This window comes from Prinia subflava, chromosome 9 (genome assembly GCF_021018805.1).
Source record: "Prinia subflava isolate CZ2003 ecotype Zambia chromosome 9, Cam_Psub_1.2, whole genome shotgun sequence".
NCBI classification, from domain to species: domain Eukaryota; kingdom Metazoa; phylum Chordata; class Aves; order Passeriformes; family Cisticolidae; genus Prinia; species Prinia subflava.
The window spans coordinates 20071467-20097403 of record NC_086255.1 but is presented as its reverse complement, the minus strand read 5'-3'; the positions used below and the strand labels follow the sequence as shown (position 1 = coordinate 20097403).

Here is a 25937-nt window from a genome sequence, read left to right as displayed (position 1 = left end):
GTTAACTCCCTTTTGAAACTGAAAAGCTTGGTCTCATCAGTTCTTGTTCATGTTCTAAAGGAAAGGCCTACAGCAAAATTACTTTCCTTCAGAAAGATGCTAGTGCCTTTTTTACTGGTCTCCCAGAAAGCAAAAGCCTGTTTGTTTCAACTTCTGAGGAGACTGAAACTTAAAAAAAAACCAACGCAAACCCACAACAAAAAAATCCCACACAAACCCAAGACAACCACTCCTGTAATCCTGAAACTGATGGAAATGTATCTATTTAACACAAAAATCAAAATTATTTCCAAAAGATGGGATAGAAGGGGAGCACTAGTAATTCAGAATATTGTCTATAGTACTTTTAATGTTTCTTTTCTGCAACTGTCTGGAAGCAGCAAGGTTTTGCTATTCTTACAAAGACCTAGACTCTGGAGCTAAGAACTGTCTTTGGAAAGGGAAATGTCCTTCCTTTTGTTTCATTGAAGCTTGACTAGGCCTTCTAGGAGCACTCATGGAACACTTGCTTCTTCTCAGATATAAAAAATTACTGGCTTTTTTTTTTCTATAGAAAATCCTGGAAAAGAAACTCATGTCCTAGAAGTCAGAAACTGACAACTAACCTGTAAACTCACAGGCCATTGTAACAAATGTCTCCCACACATTTGTCCAACTCAACCCAAATGGCAATACTGGAATCAACTCCAATCTGATTGTGATATGTGGCACTCTCTTCCTGCCTGTGCAGATTCTCAACTTGTTACACCACAGGCAATATTTTCTTCATCTACGTATTTTGAATAACTGCCAGAAACATTTGTTTTAACAGTTCATGGAAAGTATAAGACCCAGTTTTCAAAGTGAATCTAAGGTGTGATCACTTCTATATTCTTGTAAAGAAGGCCACACTAAACCCAGTTCTCTTAGGCTGATTCATCATCCTGGGCAAGGTACAGTACAGTATACAAGTTAAAAGAGTGAAGGCAATTAAAAACTGAGTACAAAAAACCTCAGATTAGTCTTGACCTAACCTTAAAACTACCACTACTTCCAAGCCCTGCTATCACCACCAGATTTCTACTTCAATGACATTTTATACTGTGTTGACTCTAGTCTCCTGGTGGGACTGATTCACATCTCTACCACTGTAATAAAGCCCTAGAAAAAGATTTGAAAAACACTCTGCTATGAGCATGGCTTCTAAAGAGCAACCCCATGGAGGCAAAAGTCACTGACAATACAGCATCAACAAAATCACAGAGAAAAATCTGTTTCCTAGCTACCTCCACAGACATGAAGACATTCATGTTACAATGAATAAAGTAATAGAATAATTTCTGTGAATCTTGCACAAGCATCATTGATTAGAAAAAGTTACATGAGCAGTTTCAAATTTAGGGAAGAAGCCAGAAGGAAGAGAGAAAGAATGGGAATATATAGAACAAGACTCAAAACCATGTTTTCTCCACATACATTGTAACACTGGTCATCTCTGCGTTCTGACTTCCTCTACACAAATACACATTACACAATTTCCATAACTTGCAAGAAACCAAAAAAAGGTCAGAATTAGCTTTTCCTAATACCTACTGCCAGTTTATACTGTCTTTTAGCACTTCCTGTGTTAACAGTGAAGCTTGCTGAACATATAAACAAGCTTTACCTTCACAATTTATCCCTAACACAGCTTTTCAAACCTAAAGAATAAGAAACATCCATCTCTCTTCTGCAGAGACCTAGCTGTTGGTTACTGCTGGTGACTCTTTGTACCTTGCCCTTCCTTAGCCAACCATCAATTCTTCCTTTGATTTTTGACCCTCCTTCTGATAATAAGTGTTACAGGAAGATAACATAGTCCTAGCACAGCAGGAAAAAACATTCAAAGTAAAGTACCAAAGCACTCATCAAAGAAATAATCCTTTAAATAGCTGTTCACTGCTATAAGTCAGCTTCAGTCATGAAGCTAGAACCTGGAGTGAGTGTCACAGCATATTAAGAAGCAATTATATATTCTTTATATTGATGTCCACTTCATAATCTGTCTACAACAATAAAAATATCCTGAATGGCACAGCTTCAAGCCAAAAATAGTAGTTCCATTAGCAAGAACCTGTTCCACAAAAAAAAGGATAGAAATGTTTATGTTTTCACAGAGTGTATATATGTGATTGAGAGTAAGGTTCCTTTAAAAAGGAAAGCTTGGAAGTTTTAGGCTACATATATTTCTGTCTTCCCATAACTGGAACACCTACTCTAGGAGAAGACTGCAAGAAAGAAAAAAATAAAGTTAAAGCCAGAGTTCCCTAAATTTATTCAGGAAAACTTCACATTAATAAAGAGCAAAGACTTTAGTACAAAATCAGTAGTCACCTCCCATTTCAGTGATGTGACTTTACACTTCTTGTAAAAAACAACAAAAAAGAATTTGCATGTTATGTCTCAGATAGTGATTTCTGTCCAACATTCCTTGCAACATTTGGTAAAGCTGACTACACACTCCTGTAACAGACATGGATCTAGAAATATTTTTAAGGAATTATCACATTAATAGTTAACAATCAGCAGAGTACCAAACTAAAAAAAATCTTATTTTTTATGTATATGTTTGTATTTTCATGAATATGTATTTTCAATGACAGTACTAACGTTAATTCCTGTGGATGACTTCTGACAGAGGTGTACGCAATTCTCTTACATCCCAACAATCACTTCCATTACCCAGTAAGTTTAAAAAGAAATTCAACTGCAGCCCAGTTTGGATGGTTTTGCAGTCTCTCTCAGAGATCAGTACACTCAAAACAAACAAACAAACCTAAAGGAAACTAAGCTTCACCGTACTCCATCAACAGCATTTCCCAGAAAGAGGGAAAGCAAATTCCAACAACAGAGAACAAAATACATTTAAAGCACTATCTACATGGAAAGCAAGAATCCCATCTTGCGTAACCACCTTTTCAAGACTACATTTGTATTTCGATCATGCCAGCTCCTTCACTTTCCTTCTTCCTTTTTCCACAGCCACAGACAAGCAATCACTAAGTTTTACAACCAAATCCAACCAATCTCAGCCACCAGGTCTTCGCAAGGGACGACCATCCCTTGCAAAGCTTGAATGAATGAACGCTTGAACAGCACAGCACAAACGCCAGGGGAAGGATGCGCGGATTACAGGAGATTAGGGAGGTTGCAGAGGGGGTTCTCTGACTCGCGGCGCACCCCGGCCAAAAAGAAGCACTCGTTTCTCCGTGCCGGACCGGCGGCCCGGCTCGCAGCCGCCGGGTGTCGCCGCACACGCTGGGACACCGACGGCTCTCCCGGGGCAGCCCAGGCACTGGAGTGCAGGCCCCGCCGAGAGCCGGCCCGGCCTCGCAGGCCGCCGGCACGGGCCGGGCCGCGGGCGATGAGGACGCTCCCGGCCGGGCGCGTTCCGGGGAGCCCCGGGGCTCTGAGAGCTCCCGTGGCGCGCAGCACGGTGGGCCCGACGCGTCATCCGACCGGGCGCCACCGGGCCTCGGCGGAGGAGGAAGCGGCAGCGCCGGCAGCGGCGGCAGCGCCTCGGGTCCGGGCCGCGGGGAGCGATGCCGCCCACCCTCTCGCCCGCCCGCCCGTCCGTCCGCAGCGGGCACCGTAGGACCCCGCCGGTGGGCCCGGCCACCCGGAGCCCCCTCAGGCCTCACTCACCACCGCTGCCGCCGCCACTGCCGGGCCCGCTTCCGCTCCCGCCCCGCCGCTCCCCGCCTGCCGGTGCCACGTCCGCGCTCCGCCCGCCGGGGCCCGGATGCGGCGCAGGCGCCGGGAGGTCGCGGCCGCTGACGTCCGGCTGGGGCGGGAGGCGGCGGCGGGGAGCGCCCGGGGGCTGCGGCTGCTCGCGGAGCCCGACCCAGCGCTGTCCGCACGGGCAGCTGAGGCGTGAGCAGGGCACAGTGCTGCTGAACCGCGGCCACCATTGACCGCCGTGCCCTTGGCCGCCTGTCCCACCAGCGGCCTGTGAAGGACCGACAGGGGAGCAGCCAGGGGCAGTGCTGCACCGAGGTGCAAAGAGCTGTTCACTCCCTGCTGACAACGGAGTGATCGGCCCTCCGTACTCGGCACTGCTGAGACCACACCTCAAGTACTGCCTTCAGCAGGCTCTCCTGGCCCCCTCACTCCAGAATGGGCATTGAGGTGCTGGAGCGTGTCCAGAAAAGAGTAACAAGGCTCGGGAAAGGTCCAGAAAACTTGTCTAGAACGGGTGAGGGACTTGGGATTGTTTTGTCGCAAGAAGAGCAGGTGCGTGGGGGATCTCATCGCTCTCAACAACTGCATGAAAGGAGATCAAAGTGAAGAGGGGACGGGTCTCTTGTGTGGCTACAGAGAGGACAAGAGGAAATGATCTAAACCTGAGACAGGGGTGACTCAGATATTAAAAATATATTTACTGTTAAGGTGGTCAGGTGTTGGAATAGGTGACCCAGGAACGTGGTGGAGTCACCACCCCAGAAGTGTTGAAGATACATCAGGATCTGGTGCTGGGTGATGTGGTTTAGTGGTTACAGTGATAGCGTTGGGTGGATGGTTGGACTTGACGTTCTTAAAGGTCTCTTCCAACCTTGATGATTGTGTAATTGTGTTGGTGTGTGCCCACCAGTGTGCAATATGCAATGACACTGGATGAGTGGTGCTATAGTACTGGCAGTGGAGTAGTCAACCAAGCAGTGGCCTCACAGCAAAAGTACATCATCTGGATGTTAGGGTATAAGGGTATTAGTCACTGAGAGCTAAGCACATGCAGAATAAGGAAGAGGTAAGGGTACGCTAGTCCTCAGGACCTTAACAGAAAATTATGTTTTAAGCCTTGTAGGAAAGGGGACTTTATTTCTTCTATAACTCCCTGGCTTGGGATGGCTAGGAGGTCTTGTCTGTCACGGTCCTAAAGCAAAACCACTGAAAGACTCTGCTCCATTCTAGTGAGACTACATCCAGAGACCTGCGTCCAGCTCTGAGGTCTTCAACACAGCAAAGACATAAACCCATTGGAGCAGGTCTAGAGGGAGGCCAAGAAAATGATCAGAGGGATGAGAGCTTCTCTTCCTAAGAAAGGCTGAGAGGGTTGGGCCTGAAGAACATTTTGAGCAGACCTTATTGTGATCTTTCAATACTTAAAGGAGGCTTTTAAGAGAGCTAGAGACAGACTTTTTAGTAGGGCTTGTAGTTACAAGACAAAGGGTAATGGTAGATTTAGACTAGATATAAGGAAAAAAAGTTCTGTTATGAGGCTGGTGAAGCACTGTAACAGGCTATCCAGAATGGTGGCAGATGCCCCATCCCTGGAAACACTCAAGGTCACATTGGACAGGGCTCTGAGCAATCTGATCTAGTTGAAAATGTCCCTGCTCATTGCAGGTGGGTTGGGCTAGATGATCCTGAAGAGTTCTTTCCAATCCAAACTATTCTCTGATTCTCTGACCTCTTTGGGCTCTCTTAGCCATTGTGTGCATGTACACAGTGCCCTGCAGAGAACTGTTTGAATCCTGTGTGTGTAGCTAATCCCAGCTATTCTGGTCCCAGTGTCTAGTATTACGAGTGGAGGTAGGGGATGTCAGAGAGCAGCACGCTGCAGAGGCAGCACAGTGCATCTATCGTCTGCCTGTGGCTTTTGGGGCAGGCACACAGTGCAGCTGCATAGTAACACTACCTGCATGGAGAAAATACAGTGGAGAGCACATCAATTGCAAGCTGGTTTTGTTCAATTCATAGGGTCAGGTGCTATCACCTGATTTGTTCAAGTTTGTGCCTGTGACATGTCCTTGCCTGAAACTCATACTAATGGATCCTGAGTACTGAGTGACTCTAAGATTTGCATTTGGAATGCAATGTGGAAATAAAATTTTTACTGAAATGCTTCCAGCTTTAAGAGTGTCAGACAAAGCTCTGGAGAGACAGGAGGTGTGCTATTTTCAGCCACGTTCCGGTGAGAGATCCATCATGTATGCGGGGGGGCACAGAGGGTGAGATTGACATGACACGTGTGTAGGACAACTCTGGCCCCTTACCAAGGGCAGAATCAAATGTCTAATCATAGGCAGAGCAGCAGCTGAGAGTCCAGAAGAGCAGTGAGGGCTGGGCTTGACAGTCTCAACTCTTGTGTGTGTGTGAACTTCAAGGAGAAAGCGAGCAGAGGGCCTTGAGGGGACTGGAGAGTGGTGGTGTGAATTGTGAATATGGGAATAGAAGATTCTGCCTATTAAGAACTGGAGTCTGTACTGAAATTGTGAAGACAAAATACCTAAAGCACAGAAATCATGGGAGCTGAAGAAGAAATGCTCATCACTCTGTCTGGAGGTGCCCCCTGGGGCTTCCGCCTGCAAGGGGGTTCAGAGCAGAAAAGACCCCTTCAAGTGTCAAAGGTAGGACCTTGAGGTGCAACCTGTGAGAGCAAAGTTGTTCTGCTGAACTAAGATACCCCTACTGAGCCGGGCATCTTTCACTACTGTTAAGGAATACAGGAACTCCTTAGTGTGGCAGCAGATCTTAAAAGGAAAACTTGGGTGGTGTGCCCAGGCAGGGTGTGAGGTGGGCTGCGGGTTCTGGAATAGATGCTGTTGAGGTAGAGACAAGTGTCAGGTGAGGATCTGCTTCAGTGCAGGTCAGTACAGCTCAGACACTTTGTAGGCTGTACAGCTCTCCCGAGTTGTCAGCAGAGCTATAACCATAGTGACAGTGCAGGGAAAAGGGCTCAAATATGGAAACTTCAGTACTCAGGTAAGACATCCAACTAAAGAAAAAGCAGTAAAAGCCATATTTCTAATTGAACTGTCCCTAACACTTCTTTACTATATTCCAGCTTTCTCAGTGTCTCTTCTGCTGGTCAAAGTTTTTCAACACTGTCTGAAGTGAATATTTGTGATGCTCTAATCAGCAAATACTGATTTAATTTCAAGAATTAAAGAAAAACAGTTGTTTGGATGGGAGATTAAAAAATGCAATAAACATGAACCTTGTGTTGAACTACTTTTGATAAACAACTGTTACTGTTGTTTTTTCAGAAAGACTACTGAATAGATTGAAAAGCAGAGAAAAAAAGATCTTCTTTTTTAAGCTCATAACAGCTGCATTAGCCTTGACACAAGGATATCTTAGGATATCTCACTGGAAGGCACCCAGCAGCAGAAATGAAAAAATGCTCTGCCTAGCTCTTTCTGTTTCCTTAAGCAGACCGTGCCTCTGCTCAGAATTTTGAAGTTAAATGTTCTGTGTCACTTGGCTCACCCCAGATCACGGAGTGTTTGTCGTAACTTCTGCCAAATGGTTTGAAATCACATAGCTTGGCCTTGAAGTGAATGTTTCTTATGTAGAGAAAGATGATTTTTCTCCACAAAAACAACTCCTGCACAAACTCACAGAGTTTCAGGTGTTAAAAAGAATCACTATCCTTGAAACAGGTGTCTGGCATCAGTGGTTCTTAGGAAAATTGAATTTTCAGGGGCTACATTAACTCTGCATGGTCTAAGATTATTTTGACTTGTTTTTCCCACAGTAGACATGAACCTGGGACTGAAGAGGGAGGAGATTGTGAGTGTCTATAAAGATTACTCAGGATTGAACAGCAGCAAGAACTAGTCATTACCCAGGCTAAGTTGCACCTTAAGGTGAATGGAATATTGCTCAAGGATTAGTAGCACTTGCAGGAAGGTATTAACTAGAAGCAGCTCTCACCCAGAACTGGGTGCTGTACTTTAAGTCTAGCAATACAAATATATAATTTTACAATACTTGGATATTACATTAAAAGTAATTATGGAAAATATAATTGATATAAATCCATTTGAGGCTCAAATTATACATCATTCTTTAGGCAGGATTTTCATTTTATAGTTATCTTTTTTGTCGATTATAACTCAGAATTTAATAGCATCCAATAACCTGACATATTGTCTTAAAGCAACACCATTTAAATAGTCTCTAAAGAATGGATTTTTAGGTCCTCACCAGGTGTCCAGGAAGACCATATCTGAATGTAATCTGCTTAGAAGAGAATAAACTGCCAGGTGTCATGTGATAGAACATACAGACATGAATAGCTGATAGGTGCTAGGAGATAACTGAGTGGATACTGTTTGTGTCTCAGAGATCCCAGTGCTGTCATTTTAGACAATTTCAACTTCTAGGTGAGAAAAGTCATAGTAGTAACACTCAGGAAAGATACTTACCTTTGGATGCTGAGTCGAATGATGAATAAGTGATAAAAAGTTAATTTGGGAAATTAATCAAATATAACAAATACATTATATATAAATGATACATGTTGTTCTTGTAGAGATGTTGGAATTGCTAAACCAGACTAGGTTAAGAGTCACCTCTTGTCCAATTTCTTGCTTCATTTGTGTTTCCTGCAAGTATTTCAGAGGAAGTTTTAAGTTTCACCAATGCATCTAATTTTTGCATAATGCAATGTGGAGGGAAATCCTTTCCCCTCATGTAGTTATTGGTATGCCCTGGGAATTATCTAAGAATTGGTACTCCTAGTGGTTTACCCTACAGATAAACAGAAAATTATTTCTGAACAACCAGTACCCTACCCATCTAAGTCTTACGTGATTTCCTAATGCAGATTTGATAACACCAAGCAACCAGGCATACCAAAGACTAAATGTTGCACTAAGTGGGATTTCCTGCTTGAGTCGCTCTTGTTGTATTACAAAGCCCCTCACAATGCCTCATCTTACTTGATCAGTATACACAGTTCACAGTCTTCTTGCCTTTATGCTTTCTAAAGTTTACATCAGCATCATCTTTTTATTGTTTCTCTTTATGGAGATTATGATAAATTAATCACTGATTGCTGTTCTTGGTATCTTTTTTTTTTTTTATTATCTTGAAAATTCTTTGGGTGTGCTGTATGGTTTCCCTTCCCTTCCCTTCCCTTCCCTTCCCTTCCCTTCCCTTCCCTTCCCTTCCCTTCCCTTCCCTTCCCTTCCCTTCCCTTCCCTTCCCTTCCCTTCCCTTCCCTTCCCTTCCCTTCCCTTCCCTTCCCTTCCCTTCCCTTCCCTTCCCTTCCCTTCCCTTCCCTTCCCTTCCCTTCCCTTCCCTTCCCTTCCCTTCCCTTCCCTTCCCTTCCCTTCCCTTCCCTTCCCTTCCCTTCCCTTCCCTTCCCTTCCCTTCCCTTCCCTTCCCGTCCCGTCCCGTCCCTTCCCTTCCCTTCCCTTCCCTTCCCTTCCCTTCCCTTCCCTTCCCTTCCCTTCCCTTCCCTTCCCTTCCCTTCCCTTCCCTTCCCTTCCCTTCCCTTCCCTTCCCTTCCCTTCCCTTCCCTTCCCTTCCCTTCCCTTCCCTTCCCTTCCCTTCCCTTCCCTTCCCTTCCCTTCCCTTCCCTTCCCTTCCCCATTGATGGGTCTCTCATTGGTTGTTCTCTCATAAGGTGTTCACAAGGATGGCTTACATTACTGGCTTTTTTCTAATTGCAATTAACTCAAAGTGTACAGTGTACACTTTGCAATTAACTCAAAGTGTACAGTTCAAATATAAGCATTTGAAACTGTTTCCTAGTACAAAGTATTCAACTGGCTGTAACAAAATAAAGTACATGAACATGTTGGAAGTGGGGTGTGAACCCATTTTTCTAGGGAGAAGGATGCATAGCTGTATTTTAAACTGTTCCTCCAAGCAAGGGATCAATTGTAACCTCAGTCCGGCTGGCACAAAGGGGTAGGAAAGCAGCTGTACCTTCACATGCTGGATCCAGCTGCCACAGAGCTCCCGTGCCATTCAATAACTCCCCGTGGGTTATGGGTTCAGGCCACACCTGGAGAGAGACGCTGGAATTACTTGTGGACACTCTCTGGGGTTGTAATTACTGGGCATGAGCCCGCAGTGTGCCCTGACAGCCCAGAAGGCCAACAGCATCCTGAGCTGCATCACAAGAGGAGTGGCCAGCAGGTGGAGGGAAGTGATTCTGCCCCTCTGCCCACTTGGAGCACTGCATGAACCTCTGGGGCCCTCAGTGCAGGAAAGTGTGGACTTCCTAGGGTCTAGAGGATCTAGATGAGCCAAGGGATGGAGCACCTCTCCTATGAAGACAGGCTGACAGAGTTGGGATTGTTCAGCCGGAAAAAGAAAAGGCTCTGGAGAGACCTCACTGTGGCCTTCCAGTACCTGAAGGGAACTTATAAAAAACACGGAGAGATATGTTTTAGATGGATAGATAGTGATAGAATAAGGGGGAATTATCTTAAACTAAAAGAGGAGAGATTTAGATTAGATGTAGTGAGGCACTGGAACAGGCTGCCCAGAGAAGTTGTGGGTGCCTCATTTCTGGAAGTGTTCAATGCCAGGTTGGATAGGGCACTGAGCAATCTGGTCTGGTGGAAGGTGTCTCTGCCAGTGGCCAGGGGGTTGGAACAAGATGATCTTTAAGATGCCTTCCAACCATTGTATGATTCTATGATAACTAATTTTGTGTTCAAGTAAACTTACGGAGCCAAACCAGCTGTGCCTGTCTTGGGATCAGAACATTGCTTCTTCCAGCAGTGCCCAATGGTTACTGAGGAAAAAGCACAAAGTTAAGTAACACAAGAAAGATTGAAATGCTAGCATTAACACCAACTGATCATATGGTTCCAGAACTGTAACTGCAAATGCCTATTCCTTTCATGTTAAACTTGCCTACAAGAGCACATACTGACTCTTCAGTTCCACCAAAACAATAATTTGCAATGTCCAGGTGCTAAAATTGCCTAATGTGAATCCGAAGGCTACCATACTGATGTGTATTGGAAAGGAGTACCATTAATAATTCATCTCACAAAAACAGATACTATAAGAGTAGAGAGTGAGACCAAAAAATAAACACAAGAAAGCTTTTAAGTGTCTGGGGAGCCTTCAGTGAGAAAGAATAGATGATTTTTCAATGAGGGTTGTATTAAAGTATCACACTGTAATGAGTAAGCTGAAAGAAACACAGACATTGATATGCTCAGCAAGCAGATACACAGCACGATCAAACATCAACAGAGGACATGAATCATTCCACAGAAATTAGAAAGGATAGAAATATCGACAACTAGAGAAGCAAATAAGGAAATAAAGACTAAAGAATACAAAACACAAAGGCCAATCTTCTTTTTTTTTCTTAGTTGCAGCAATGCCCTTTTAAGTGAAATCAGTTGAACTACTCTGGATTCATATTGCCTTATTGTGATTCCTAATGAATCTTTCACCTCTTACCTAATGAAGCAGATAAGCTCTAGCGAGAGTTTACACTACCCCTCAACAAAATAAAGCTGATTCGATCTAGCTCAGTAGCTGTGGTGCAAATGACAACACAACACAAGAAATCTTTGACCAGAAACAGTCATCAGGGAAGAAAGAGAACAAACAAACACAAGAAGCAAAATGATCCATAGATGGCAAGATTTTTATTTTAGAAAGGCTGAGGGAAAGTACATGGTTCTCAGAGGTAGCTGCAACTGATGAGAAGTTTTACCCATTCTGAATAGAGAGTAAGAGAGAACAATACCTTCAGGTTCCTGGAGGATTTCTTTGCAGTAAGGATACGTGCATCAAATCCTCTGAAACAAAACAAAATGTAAAATAGCTAGTCTGAGAAAAATTGTAAGCACTAATACTAATAAGCAACCAAAGTAGAAACATAACATGAAATTAAATTATGGAAATAATTTTTGTGAAGATGAACAGGACAGTTTTAGATGATGCAAGTGCATGCAAACCTGCCTTTAGGGATCCTGCTACAAACCAATATTTATTCAATGAGGGGCAAACATGGTTACTTCCTATAAAAAGCAAGGAAGTCACTTCTACCTCCAGCACAAGTAAAAATTGTACTGACAAAATACAGGAAACTGAGTCTTTACAGCTGGTACTGATAGTAGAGGCAAAGGACCTGGGCATATCAGTGCATCATCAATAATAAACCGGCAAAATTATGAATCTCTGAAAAAAAATAAAGGCAAATATAAACTAATGAGCCTCAGGTAGACATGTCTAAGAGATAGGAAGGCATTGATATTACTGTCTAATGCACAAGGGGGAATTAACTGGAAATACCATACTTACAGATTCAGCCCCTTTCAAGGAAAATAAATCTAAGGTAGAGCAGCCATAGAAAAGGAGAGGAGGACAGAAGGCTTCTTTCACCTAGAAAAATATTAAAAGAGGTGCCTGCAATCTACAAATAGATGTGGAGCAAATGCCAGCAACACTATTCAAATATAGGTGACAGCATTGGCAGCACAGAACTACTAACCAGGGAGGTTCAGCAGTGACTTTCCAATCTAGAAAAAGAATTGAAAATCTTTTGAGTCAGTTTATGAACTGGAGTAAACAATATGGCCTCTGGAAACTACAGAGGATTGGCCCTGGTAGCTCAAGCGGCTCCTTTCAGTTGGCTTTTCAGTACAAATACTCTGCAACAATGGTAGGAGAACTGTTAGGGCAAGCAGTAACAAGGATTGTATTGGTTCTAAAACCAAAAATCGTTTCATTGTTTAAGAGCAGTTCATCACAACCTGCTTTTTAGCTCTACCACATATTCCCACTCTTCCTGCATGGTTCTCTGCTGATAATTCACTGTTTCTACTGTCTCCTCTGCAAAATATCCTTGCTGCCTGTTTGTCATGTCACTGCTCCCTGTGACACACAGCCTGGGTGCTCTGTGCCATTCTCCTTTGCTCATGTGACATTATTCCTGCTGGAGGTGCCAGCTCAACCCAGATACATGTGATGGCTTCCAGATTTGTGAGCACCTTCTCTTCCTCTCCCCTTTTCAGTGGGCAGCCTGTTCTTTATCTGTTTCTGCAAATGTTTACTGTCACACCTAAAAAACCACTTCTAGTCTGTAGCAGTCATTAATGCTGGTTTTGGAGTGCCTCAAGCTGCTTTGGGAGTGCTCCTGCACATATTTTATGGCCTGTTGGCACTTAGGCAGGTGCTACACTTGGCTGCTAGTGAAGGGAGCACATGCTGTGGCAGCAGTGGAACTTTCCGAGGACCTGGAAGAACCTCTTGATAAGAAGCTGAAGTGAAACCATACATGTTCTATCTATACCTGGTGCATTAAATGTACCTGGGACCATTCTCTGGCATGTATGCCAGCTGCTGCAGAGTGTAATGAAGGCCAGCAATTAACATTTTCTACTCTTCCAAACAAAATGGCCACATGTCCACAGGCAGTGGCTGTGGGAATGGTCTGTTCTAGCTCCCAAACTGTGCCTGGGCATTGTTCTGGACAGCAATAGTCAATCTGAGCCAAAGGTGTGCCAAGGAGCATTGCAACAGCTTAGTGCTACAGTAGTTGCAGTCCAGAGCTCAGGTCCATTCGTTGACATTATTCAGCCTGCTACTGGCTAGAACTACTGAACACATCTGTGGAGGCTGAGGCTGGTTTTTGATGTACATCCATACCTACAAGATGACTACAAAGACGTTGCAAGGCATGGGAAGCTCTCTGTACCAAGGTGCCCTAGATTCTCTAGGTGAATGGGGTACTTCTCTAATCCATACTTGTGGCTGATCCTGTCCTTGCTGCCACAGAACAACGGTGCTTATCCTCCTCAGACTATTGCTGAGAGGCTGCCTGTGGCTTAGTGAGTGCTGTCTTTTGGTGCCCACTCATGCAATATTATGAATGCTGTGTTCAATATTTTTTTGCAAACAGAAGTGACCCTCATTCTACTGAAGAAATAGTAGGTATGTCTTCTAATTTGCCCTCTATTCTACTGAAGAAATAGTAGGTATGTCTTCTAATTTGCCCTCTCTCCGATTAAACACTGTGGAGGCATAAGATACTTAAGACTGATGCTGTTCAACAATTAGGAGCAGCTGTAAAGAGCCTTCTGTTTTGACAATGGTCTTTATTCCAGGCTTGCAAGTGCTCACGGTCCCTTAGAGTGCCGTATCAGCAGGTAGTGTGATGGCTGGAACAGTTTGTTCTGGAGGACTGAAGCCATGTCTCTGGATAACTCTGTCCTGTGTTCAAGGGTCTTTCCCTCCTTCTGTCCCAGTTCAATGCCTGTACCTGTAAAAAGACATTTCGGTTGCTAGATATGCTTATTAGTTTCAATTCCATTAGGCTTAGATTCTAAAATCTTTTATGGCACAGGAGCCAGGCTGAGCCCCTAGAAAAAGGAATTACATGGGACATGAATAAGCATTTTTTTCTGAACATTTGTTGCTTTTCTCACAGCTCCTAGATGTGGGACCTGGTACAAATATTTGACAAATATATCTGTTCCTTCTGAATCCTTGCTTCATATAAAAGCACTTGATATCCTGATGCTTACTCTGTTTGGAGTAAAGTGCTTATCAGGTACTTTTAGTATCTATTCTAGTACATGTGGCATTGTTCTTTGTCATTGATATTACATTTCAATCACTTTTCAGCTAATCTACCATCAAGTAACAAATAACTATGGAGATAAAGCCTCTTTTTGTCTGCCTGGGGCCACCTCTAGCTAGAAACTTGCTCCCCACAATGACACCTGTGCTAAATTTTTTGCTTAGGAAAAGAAAGTGGATTGTTTGAGGTTGTTTTTCTCTTCCCTCTCTTGTATAACCACAACAAAAAAACTCATTTTAAGGCACTTCGTTTCAGTAAGAGGAAACCAACAGAGGGAAAACCAACAATCCCTGATTGTTTGTGTTTTATATCAGCTTGTACTGATACTAGTCAGATTTAAATATACTGCATCTAAGAATTTGTTCTTTCATTCCTGCACCTGTAGACTCTAGGCAATAACGTATTTTAGAGTAGCCTCACATGTACTTAACCAACTGACCAACACTAGCATCCTCTTCCACTACCAGCTCTCATTGCTAAACCCCTCCCCAGAAGCCACCCAAGTCTGTCCTGCCATTTAAGATAGGTCTTTTCATCACTCTCCCTTGCTGTGTCCATCCCACAAAGTATGTGTTCTCTCCCCTTTCTTTGTACAAACACTGCCTAATTAGGCTTCACCATGGATGACCTGTGAAGTAGGTCTGCAGAGACACTGGACCTACTTTTTACCAAGAGGCAAGTCTTCCAGTGTCACCTCTTAAGAAGGAATACAATGTTTCATCAGGAAATTACTGGAAACTTCCTGTCTAGTTGTAATGCTTAGTGTAATTATAACAGATATTCTCCTGTAAAATAGCTTCCAATAAAAACATGGCATTGCCATGAGGATGTGATATTGTTTGCTACTTCATAGATAAGGCATAGGGAAAGTATCTCGCTGGATTTCAGTGTTCAGGTGGGCGACTGAATAAGGAAAGACTGTTGGAAAATGTCCTGGTTTCCAGGCTCCTGTCTTTTATGGCTCACCGTGACTGTTTTCTCTGTGGTCACATAAAAATTCATCCAGGTCTTCTGAATCCCACTCTAGCCATCTCCTTGCTCTAGCCACAGGGGCATACCTCCTTAGACAAAAAAGAGTAAATCCTGGCCTTGGACGAAAACCAAACTGGCCCAATAACCAAGATGATATAAATACCCATCTTCAGAAAGAAGAAGAGTTGGAGGGTATTTGTTTCTGCTTTTGCATCTAGCAACTGCTCTCTTTGTGGTTCAGCTAAACAGGAAGTTCTAGGAGGAGCAGACCCACATGCTGGTTTGGCTCTTGCTTGAGTCATTCCATTTTGGTAATGCTTTATACCACAAAAAGTAATTTCTTACCTGTTTATGAGAACCCTGTGACAGGATTGCATTTCACATAAGGCTGGGAATGAAATTTAAACTCTGCCAGGTTGTATGGAGTGTTGGACCCTATGGCATTGTAGCTTCTGGGGTACAAAGAAGGCTGTGTGTTGAGAGATGCGGTCAAGAGAGTGGAAGGGCATTGGGTGGGAAGATGAATTGTATTCAGTATAAAACTCTTACTTGGACTGAAGCTGCTAGGTTTGTGCTGGAAAGATTTTAGGAGATTAGGTGAAGACTGAAAATAAAATTTATCTTTCTACCTTATAGGCTGAAGTCTCTCACTGAGAGGAAGTGGGAGGTGGCTTGGGGAGGCAAGGGGACAAGAGGGATGACATGAGCCTACACTGCAAACCACTTCTGTTAACCCACAGCCTACTTCGTTACAAAGAGGCGGTGCTGGCCAGCAGGGAGAGTGGTTGCAAAGTTTCAAGACAGGTTCCCTGGGCTGTACTGAGGCAAGATGTGAAACCACTGAGTTACTATCAGGATTACTCTATTCTTAGCATCCCAGCATGTGTTCAGCCCCCACATACCAGTACCTAAATATAGTCTCTACTGAAGGACAGATGCTGCCAAGTTGCAGCATCTGACCCCCTCCTCTCTTGCATTCTGTTCCTGAAAGCTAGGCTGAATTCCCCAAGACACGTCAACAGTCAGCATGTCCTTTTGTCTGCCTAGGGCTCTACAAGGAAACTTGTACTGTACTGTTAAAGCCTGATCTCAATCTTGGCCCTCTGGCCTCTCCTAGCACTGACCTTCCTTTCAACATCTTGTCTTATTCCTTTCCTCCTCAATTGTTGCCTTACTCTGGTTTTTTTATTTTTTTGTCTCATCTGCCACTGTCCTTTCCCTTCTGTCTGATTGAACATGATGAATGTGAGGAAGCAGGTGAAGTAAGGAAAGAAAACATGTGTGTTATGTGCATGTACATAGGTACTGCAGAGACCTGAACCCCTCTGACAGGAGCCTTTTTGTTGGTACAGATGTCCTGCTGAGAGGGCAGGGAGATGGACAATTTTCTGATTAAATGTGTTCCAGTTTTTCACACTGATTTATATTTCCAGCAACATAAATCCATTAATAAGATTCTGAAACTGGGATTTCCTAAACCCATCTGAAATCTAAACAGGACATACCTTGACATGAGTATGCCATGGGACAGTGTGTCCACTGAGGCATGGAATGGAAGGTTTAACAGTCAGTTACAAGAGGCTCACAGAATTTGTTGGGCTCCTCACACAAAAGGAGAGGTCAGTCCTCGCCAGTATGTGCTAGAAGGTTGGACAGTGCAATCCCCCAGGGCCAGGGCTGCGCCAGCCCTGACCACTTGTCAGAGTCTGTCAGTGCTGCTTCTCATTTGCAAAAGAAAGCTTTCCAGGTATGTGTTACATAAAGCAAAGAGGTTTTCTCTTTGAAACACCACTTTTTGCAACTATTCCCACCACTTCAGAGCAGCTGCTGGGTGACACCTTCAAAGCTTTCTGCAGCTTAAGCAGAAGCTCCCTGTTAGTGACACTACATGTGGCTCACCGGGTGCCCAGGAGAGGGCATCTTTTGGACATGGGGAGCAAGTGGCTGATCCTGAAGGCAGCCTGACCTTCAGGATGGGCAGGGAGCCTGGCTTTTGGACTGGGCAGCCACCCTGGCCTGGGGCTCAAAGGCTCAGTGCTGCCCTCGCTGTACTCAAGATGAGCAGGGTAGGGGTTGTCATTAAAGTCTCTACAGCACAGAACTGGCAGTCATATAAAAACTGGCAGGCTTGTGTTGGTCTCTATCCAGAGGCTCTGCAGCCTCTAGGACACTGCACCCTGCTGTCATGGCTGTGGATTAAGTCCCATCCTGTCCTTCTTTCTCTGCACAATCCTCTTCTGTGTTTAACCTCTTTGCCTTCCTCCCTGGCAAAGGCAGTGGAGTAGGGGTTTGGAAAAAAAAAAAAAAATGAAGCTGTGGATAGGTTTATTTTCCTCTGATCCCAGGAAGCAAATTCATTAACTTCCAGGGAGTGTTTATAAATCTGTGGAAGACTGAGCCAGACACATGCTATTTTCAGACTCTATAGGTCTCTTCCTGCACTGGAAGAGACCTGGTCCTGTTTTCCCAGAAAGGAATAAAGACATGGAAAAGTCCCTCCTGGACTGCAGAACACTGAAGTACGAATAGTTGCTTTAGAGCATGTGCTTTCTGTCAGTCCAGAAAATTTGAGCACAGACCACACCAGACCCAGCATCCTCAGTAACCATGAGAAAAATGTGTTGCCTGCTCATGATTATCAGCCCACATGGCACACTTGAGTACCACCAGCCTTCTCTGGTATAAAGGTACCTGAAACAGTATCAGGCAGTGTTGGGAGCACAGCCTGATCCTTCCTGCCTGGGAACCCCAAACAGTCGCCTGCAAAGATTTGCAGTACTGAGGGACTAGAGAATTGCAGGAAGTTTGCTGTTGCTGTTCTAGCTGGTCACCAGCCTACATCCTTGGTTTCAGTGAGCAGGGAGGAATACCATGGAGTGTGAGGAATACTCTGAGCACCTGTTGACAGCCTTTAACCCCCAGTCCCCTCACTTCGAAACTGGGAGAAATACTCAGCATGTTCCCATCCAGTGCTAAGCACCAAATACTTGGCTATGGGGCAGCAGTTGGCCTTTTGGAGAATACTAGGAAACCCTCCTTTTAACTTCTTTCCAACTTCCTAACTCTTTTCATTAGCTGCTGTGTCAGTAGGTAGCACTGGAAAATGTGTCTTATTTACTGTCTCAGTTAACAGCTGCATCTGGAGGAAGTATCAGGAAGCAGCATTTATACGGTAACAGAGGTTCTTCAGCACTAGTTCATTACAGACCTACACATGCTCATTCCAGGCTTATATTAACAAGGAGGGAGATAAAGGACTGAAATGACAGAGGCTGATGGATGTGGCAGCTGGGATGAGCCAGTCCCTATTTTAAGCATGCATGCAAGATTTGGGGTCAAGTTGGAAAGGCTACAGAGTGATAGATAAAGTACCAGTGAGCACAAAAACAACTTGAAGCATAGCCCTCCTCTTTCCATCTTCTTCCCCAACACCTCACAGTCCTGCTGACAGGCTGACCTGGGAGGAGTGTTGCTCTTGTCTGCTCAGCACAGGCCAGCAGGGTCAAGCCCAAGGCACCCCGTGGGTGGAGGGGGCCTGGGCCCTAACACCAGCCAGTCATGCCCTGGGACTTCCTTAGGACTCCAGCTCTCTCCTCTCCTGCTCTCCTGCTGCTCCTGCAAGAACAATGGCAGCGCAGCAATCCTCCCACATTCGCTTCTCTTTCCTGAAGCTGCCATGGGAGTGTGGGAAAAGTTGCTGTATGATGTTATAGGAGAGTCTGATGGCTCAAGCAGCAAGGCTGTGAGATATGGGCAAAGGTGCCCTGTTGAGTGTTACTTCTCTGCAGGGATCTGACACAGTCTGTTCACTGCACCCTCTGTTCAACAGCTTTGCATTGATTTGTCTTTCACTTAACTGCAAGATCTGAAGAATATTTGAGAAGAATCTACCAATGGAGTGTAATATTACCTTGGTCCTGACTTGCTCTGACCCAGTGATTTTACCTGGCTATTCTTTTATGTGCAAGATGAGTACATAATGGGTGCCAGGCTGTCCTACACAAGACTATCCCCACTGCTTACCTGTATAGGAGAGGTCTGTGGTTTTTGGCTGAGTGGGCATTTGGTTTGCTTGCCCTAGCAGAAAGGCTAGGCTGGGTTGGTAAGAAGTTTAACTGATGGATGATGAAATGTGAGGGAGGGGAAGCACTTGGTGCAAGATGGCCAAGAGAGGCCACATCTAGGAGCACGCCTGGAGCCAGTGACTCCAACACCCTTCTCAGATATAGCAATGCATGTCTTGCACAAGTCCTGTTAAGGCTAAAGATTTATTCCAAGTTTACACTTGTGTAACAGGACACCATATGGCCTGATGTAGATGTCCAGAAATACACTGACCAAAGCCATTGGAGCAGGAATGCTTAACAATACAATATGCCTTGGAACCGCCACTTCTTTCCAGTGTCAGTTTCCCTGAGGATGGTACTTGCAGAGGCTCCCCATGAGTCAGGGATCATACCAAGGAAGTACAGTAGGGGCATGCAGGACACATGGTCATATGCAGGCATAGTCTGTTCCCTCTCTGAAAGGCAGACTCCCTAACCAACTTAGGAGACAGCGAACAAGAGGAGAAGAGCATGTAGATATTCTTGAGTCTTTCATCTGCACTAAAGAACTTGAGTGGGGTTGGTGATCAGGTCAGACCTATGCTCAGCAGAGTGACTCTTGGAATTAACAGGAATACAGAGACCAAACGGCACAGCCAGGGCTCATCCAAAAGGATTAGTGCTCCACTCTGTCAGCACAGTAGTCTTAGGCCTTATTTTATTCTGTGAGGAATGGAGCAATAGAAGGGCCAGCAAGAGACAAGCCACTGAACTAAATAGCTGCTGTTCTTCCCTTCATCCTTGTCCTCTGTCTTGCTTTTTCAGATTCGAAAGAGAAGCAAAGCATGCCGTGGAGGCCTGTGGGAAAATGATGTTCTAGTATCTATCAATGGGAAGTCATGTGCTGGCCTGTCCCATGCTAATGCCATGCAGATCATCGATTCCTCCAATGGCATGCTCAACATCCGCGTCAAAAGGTAACCTGCTCCCAAGCGCCAGTGCTGTGACAGTGCAGGCAATAGAGTGATTTCATCCAGTACAGCAGCTGTCCACGTCCAGCAGAAACAAGGCAGGCAGGAAGCCTTTGGTTTCACCATACTGCAAGGTGTACCTGGAGGATTTACCCATGTCCCAACATGGCTAACATGTGGACATCTCAATGTTTTACCCTGAATTACAGTGGGCTGCTGTAGTCCAACTGTCTGTATACTGACCCACAAAGATTAGAGGGGTGGGGCTAAACACCTTTTTATGGGAAGAAATATCTGTGCTAGTCTCTAGTTCAGGAGAATACTGGAGATTAAGCTCAAATTTATGGACAAAAAATAGTCCCAGTAATGTTCCTCGTCCTCCCTGTGCTAAGTTAACCCAGAGCGTCAGTGCATGCTGGATGCAGCCCAAGCTATAAATGAATAATCCTATAAAGGTGAAGGCAGCAAAGCTGAGTAAGGTCCTAGCTAGTCCACACTACTGCCTAAACAGAAGTCACCCTCAGAAAATCAGGCCCTGGTGAAGGAGGCCGGGAGATGTGATCTACAGTCCTGAAAGGACAGAGAGAGCACTGTGAGCAGTGGGGAGGGATAGCCACGCTGGTTGCTGTCATGTGTAAAGCAGGAGCAGAGGTGGGCAGTGCTCAGAAAAGGAAAGCCTGAGCATGTAGGATCTTCCCCTTGGCTTCAGAGAAAGTGCCAGTGCCTTCTGATGTGCTCACTCTATACCCCAGATGTGATTAAGTGGGATGAGTAAGTTCTATACAAGGTGTCCAGAATAGCTCCTGGTCTCTTGCCAAGGCCTTATCTCACACCACTGGAGCCTATCTGCAGCCAACAGGTGCCTGGGCAAATTCTAATCGGTCAAAATCAGCACACTTTGAATCAACAAAGTGACAAAGGCTGGCTTCTTTCTCTGCAGCCCTCTGGATGGAGCCAACACTGGATGGTTTGGAAATAATATAATCAGTTGTCTTCCTTTGGAGTAGTGGAGAAATCATCAAATGTTGCTTTCTTGATCACATGTCTATTCCCACTTCATCTTTACCTTCCCAGACAAAACAACAATCATTCCTGTTCAGAAAGGAGAGGTAGCTGGATGACTCTGGAGTATATGTATTTCAGGAAAAGAGGAAGGGAGAGACACTCACCTCACAGTACAGAACAAGAGACACTGGCTTACAAAGCAGCCAGCTATGCTTCTCAGTTACCTGGTCAGGTGTTTAAAGAAGAGGAGGGATTGTTCTGTTTTGCTTGTGGACTGTTGAGGTTGCTCCCCAGTGAGATTTCATAATGGCAAATAGTATTAAAAAAAAGAACTGCCAGAGAAATTCTCCCACCCTTAGCTTCCACAAAAGTTTGCATTTGTCATAAATATAAATTTTTCACAGTTTAGAACTGAGATCCAAGTCATGAGTTCCACAGCTTTCCAGAGTCAATGCTGTCTGCCTGGCTTCATGGTATGCATGTTCAGAAGGCAAATACTCAGGATGAATTTACAGTTCTTATAAGCCCTGGTGAGTTTGACAAGAGAAGGAAAAAAATCCCAGCTCCATTTGTGTGGGCTGGAGTTAAACTGCCATTGAAACCCAGACTCACTCTTGAAGAGAGGGAAGATAGGATGGGCTCTTTTCCTGTCAGCACAGCCAATTGTCCTTCCCTCTGGAAGCCAGCATGGTTGACTGCCCCAGTCTGCCTGGCACCTACTCCAGTCACCCTTCCAGATGTCTTAGAGGCTTGAAATTGCTATGTCTAAGCCAAAGGCAAACCGCCATGGATTGGTCTGGCCAGCAGGACTGCATATGGTCATCAAAACCCAGGTACTGATAGTGAGCTTGTGAAACAGTCCAACAGTGAGCAGGCTAAATATCAGAGTGTTCTCCTACCACTGGATACCATAGTTCTATCCCCAAAAAACACTTGTGCCTTTATAGCCTACGTATTTGCTATTTACTCCCACCTAGAGATCAGAGCAAACAAACAGCACTGACTTCTTGGGAGCCCAGTCTGAAGTAAAGCAGTTTGAGGGTGCCCGGGTCTGCAGATCTTACACAGGCTCAGCTGCAGGAGCAGCTAGAGTGCAGTGTGATAGGTGAGCACCAGCTGTTCTCTGCTGACAAGCCACAGGCTGAAGGGTAAGTCTCACTGCCGTAGGGAATGCTTGCTATGCAGGAATTCATCTCTCCAGGAGAAATGCCTGGGGAGCTGATTAAGCTTGGTAGATTTTTTATGGTTTTAGGGCATTCCGATTTTTGAGTGTTTAACACCTGCTTTCCATAGAGCTGTGAAGCAGAAAATCAGAACGAGAGCATGTAGCTGATGTCAGGGACAAGTCTGTCCTTGGCGTCTACCCTTCAGCTGTCTGTACCACCTGAAAAACATCTGTAACACTGTCCCAGTCCACAGCCCTCTCTCATGCCAGGGCTTCCTTCCAGTTTAGCTGTACAAACCAGACCTCACTCACCACTTCTCCTTCTCCCCACAGGATAGTTGGTGGGGAGCAGACTGGCCCGTGGCTCCAGCGTTCCCCTTCTCCAGGGCAGCGAGTGCTCTCTCCACCATCCCAGCTCAGCTCCGAACCAGCAGGAGCCCCAGCCACCCCGCAGCCCTCACAGCCATGGAGGTCCCAGAGGCAGCTGGAGAGCCTCACGTCCCCACCGGACAGCGAGGCCTACTACGGCGAGACAGACAGCGACGCTGACAATGTGGCGCAGGAGAAGCACCGCCGCGCTCGCAGGAAGAGCCCGCGCTCCCCGCCCGGCAGCACCACCAGCAGGGCGGACGCCCCTCAGGACGAGGTGTCCCTGTCTGAACAGAGTGGCTACGAGAGCACGCCGGAGGCCGCTGCGCAGGGGGGAGCAGAGCTGGCCAGCTCCAGCGGGGTGGCCAAGAGGGAGATTGTCTGTCTGCCTGGCAGCCGCACAGACACTCCCTTCTCAGACAGCGAGGGACAGCTGCGGCCACCATCAACAGAGGGACGGGAGCCTTCTCCAGAGGCAATGCTGCTGCCCCACGGCACCAAGGCTATCCGAGCAGAACGCCACCTCATCCCCATGGTGGGGCCAGTGGAACATCCCATTGATGAAGACCTAACCACCACGTATACAGAGAAAGCCAAGCAGGCCAGTAAGTCCTCTAAACTGCCATTCACCCATGCCTTTTCCTTGTGCTGGATTCTCCTTCCAGAAACCTGATTCCTGCAAATGTCAGGTGGGTTAGCTCCCCTAGCTTACAAAGGAGCACCAGTCAAATCAGACCTGCAGAGACCAGGGCTTCCTGCTGCAGCTTTGGCACTGGGGTCTACCTCACCTAAGAAACAGATAAGAGTAAGGGTCTGGGGTCATGGGTCTGGGATTCACTCAGAGAGGCTGCAGCCATTCAACCAGATGTGCTGTAGTACCTCTGTGTGCTGGAAAAAGGCTGGATGTCATCCGTTTCTTCAACACTTTGGTCTAAGCACAGTCAGGTGACAAGATGGTCAGGCTAAATTTCCCTGGCAGCTCCGTTTGCTCCTTTAGCTACCTGTGTGTTAAGCACAGACCACTCATTTCAAGAGGCTCACAAGGAGCCTGAATTCCGTTCAGTTCAGCTCTCCATGGGCAGTGTTACACAATTAAGGATGATGAGAGATAATTTATTTCTCTCACCCTGTCCAGCTCAGGGAGGGACTCTTCTACATCAACTTTCCCTGCAGGCACTCACTCCAGCAAGGATGCCCATGTCTGGCAGCAGCTGATGAATTCAGGTAGAATTTATAATTTTTAGGTGTTGTCAGTGGAAGTTTGCCAGCAAGGACAAGCAAGAGATGGTAAATTAGCTCTTGAAACAGTTCCTTGTATTGTCATCCCTGATAGTCAAGACCTTTCCATGTGGAATAAAGTACTGAAAAATATAGTGTAGTATATGGGTGGTGGACCTGAAGTGACCTTAATTGTGAAATCTTTCCTGGTTTCTGCTACACATGGAGTATTTCAAGCCCAAACATGAGGGCCGAACAAAGTATTATCAGTTGTGACCTATCTAGTAATATTAAAAACAAAGTAATCATAAACTTATTTTCATATATATACCTCAGTGTATAGTGTAAGTGACTACTTTACATATCACCGAGTGTGGAAATAAAGCAGGATTTAAAAAGTGACTTTAAAAAGTGACAGAATGGAAAACAGAGACACAGAAAAGTTACTAGACTGAATCAGAAAGAAAATGTGGATTCTAACTTCTGATCTTCTGCTTCAAATTCAAATTCAAGATCAAATTCAAATTCGAATTCAAATTCAAATTCAAATGCTAGACATTTTTACCCAGGACAGATAGTACTGCGAAGCAGTTATTAAACCTCTCTTTTCTCTTTTCCTTGGGCTAAATATTCTTTTATCTGTTCTGCCTAAGTAGTCCTATAGAGGGAACTTTCAAACCTAGGCACTTCCTTCAGACAGGGCACTGTCCTACTGCTCTTTCCAGTATTAAGAGGAGAGGCTCAGTTGGGTCCCTTATGTCTTGCTCTGCTGGGCAGTGCACCTGACCTGATGCCTTGTCCTACTTCTTGTAAAGCTAGGCTTTAGCTCTCATTTTCCTTAGGACAGGAAAGAAATCAGCAATTTCAGCCTCCCTAAAGATGAAGCTATTTTTTCCCCCTTTGAATAATGTACAAGCATGAGGTGAATGTTGAGAAAGGCATGTTCAGCTGCTCCCTGCCACCTGATAGTCCTAGCAGTAGAAGAGCAATTGCTTTACATCAAGGCTTATTTCCATGGACCGCATCAGTACAGAGGGATCCCAGAACAGCTACGTATTTAATTCAGAGCATTTCTGATGGCAAGATAATATCCCATGGCAGGAGATGATGCAACAATATTGCCAGCTGGAGTTAGGGTTCCCAGAAGCACTGCAGACTGAGGTAATATTTTATTCTATTACTCCTTCACTGCTCACCCTCTTTTTGGTTTATGTCTGGCCATGGCTGTCCTGTAGGAGTTACTCTGGCAGGATGGTAACTCACATGGCCTTTTCTTTTGTTAGGGATCTTGTCAGTAAGTGAGAAGGCAAAATTCTACATCCTGATTTAATGTAGCACAGCAGCCATTAAAACAAAAGTCCAGTTCAGCGGCCAGTGACTGTGAGGGAAGAAAGCAAGTAAGCAAGATGGACGGGAAGTGTTCATTACGTGGTGAACAGAGCTAAAGAACACCTGTACCTGGAATAAACACAGGTATAAACACAGCTGGAGGATGGGGGATGCTGAGCTGCATTGGTGCCATGGGAGGTGCTTGCAGAGAAGCTATGGACTGGCATGGGAGGACATGGTAGAGCATCTCTTGCCAGAAAAGTGTAGCCTTGGCAAGGATGTCTGGGCCAGCATTGCTCCAGCTCCTACAGCTGCTCTAGGCTCTCAGGGAGACAGCAGCATTTAAAGCTCTGTTCCTCTGCCTTTCCTCAACAATATCCATAGCACAGTAGCTTACTCTGGGACACAGACACTCCTGGGTTTTGCTAAACAGGATTGTGAAATCATGGTTTAGAATCAAGGCAGTGTTTTAAAAACTGAGTTAGCTCTAGGAAGTGACTTGGACTATCACTTGTCAGAGTCTAAGTATTGATATATAGGCAGGAGACATT

The 25937-nt window shown here is 45.2% G+C and overlaps 2 protein-coding genes across 5 annotated transcripts in view; one reads left to right on the top strand and one right to left on the bottom strand.

Annotated features, from left to right (window-relative positions):
- Nucleotides 1–3774, bottom strand: part of SEC24C (SEC24 homolog C, COPII coat complex component) — a 36157-nt gene extending 32383 nt beyond the window's left edge. For 2 of the 4 annotated variants that reach the window (XM_063405846.1, XM_063405848.1), the window contains exon 1: nt 3664–3774. The gene's annotated coding sequence lies outside the window, so the exon portion shown is untranslated. The remainder of the gene's footprint in view (nt 1–3663) is intronic. The other 2 variants (XM_063405847.1, XM_063405849.1) reach the window with 1 other exon arrangement.
- Nucleotides 3775–3898: 124 nt separating this feature from the next.
- SYNPO2L (synaptopodin 2 like) overlaps nt 3899–25937 on the top strand; it is a 38434-nt gene continuing 16395 nt past the window's right edge. The window contains exons 1-3 of the mRNA XM_063405854.1: nt 3899–6368; nt 20155–20306; nt 22804–23444. Coding sequence (XP_063261924.1) covers nt 6264–6368; nt 20155–20306; nt 22804–23444 — 898 coding nt within the window. The 5' untranslated portion in view covers nt 3899–6263. The remainder of the gene's footprint in view (nt 6369–20154; nt 20307–22803; nt 23445–25937) is intronic.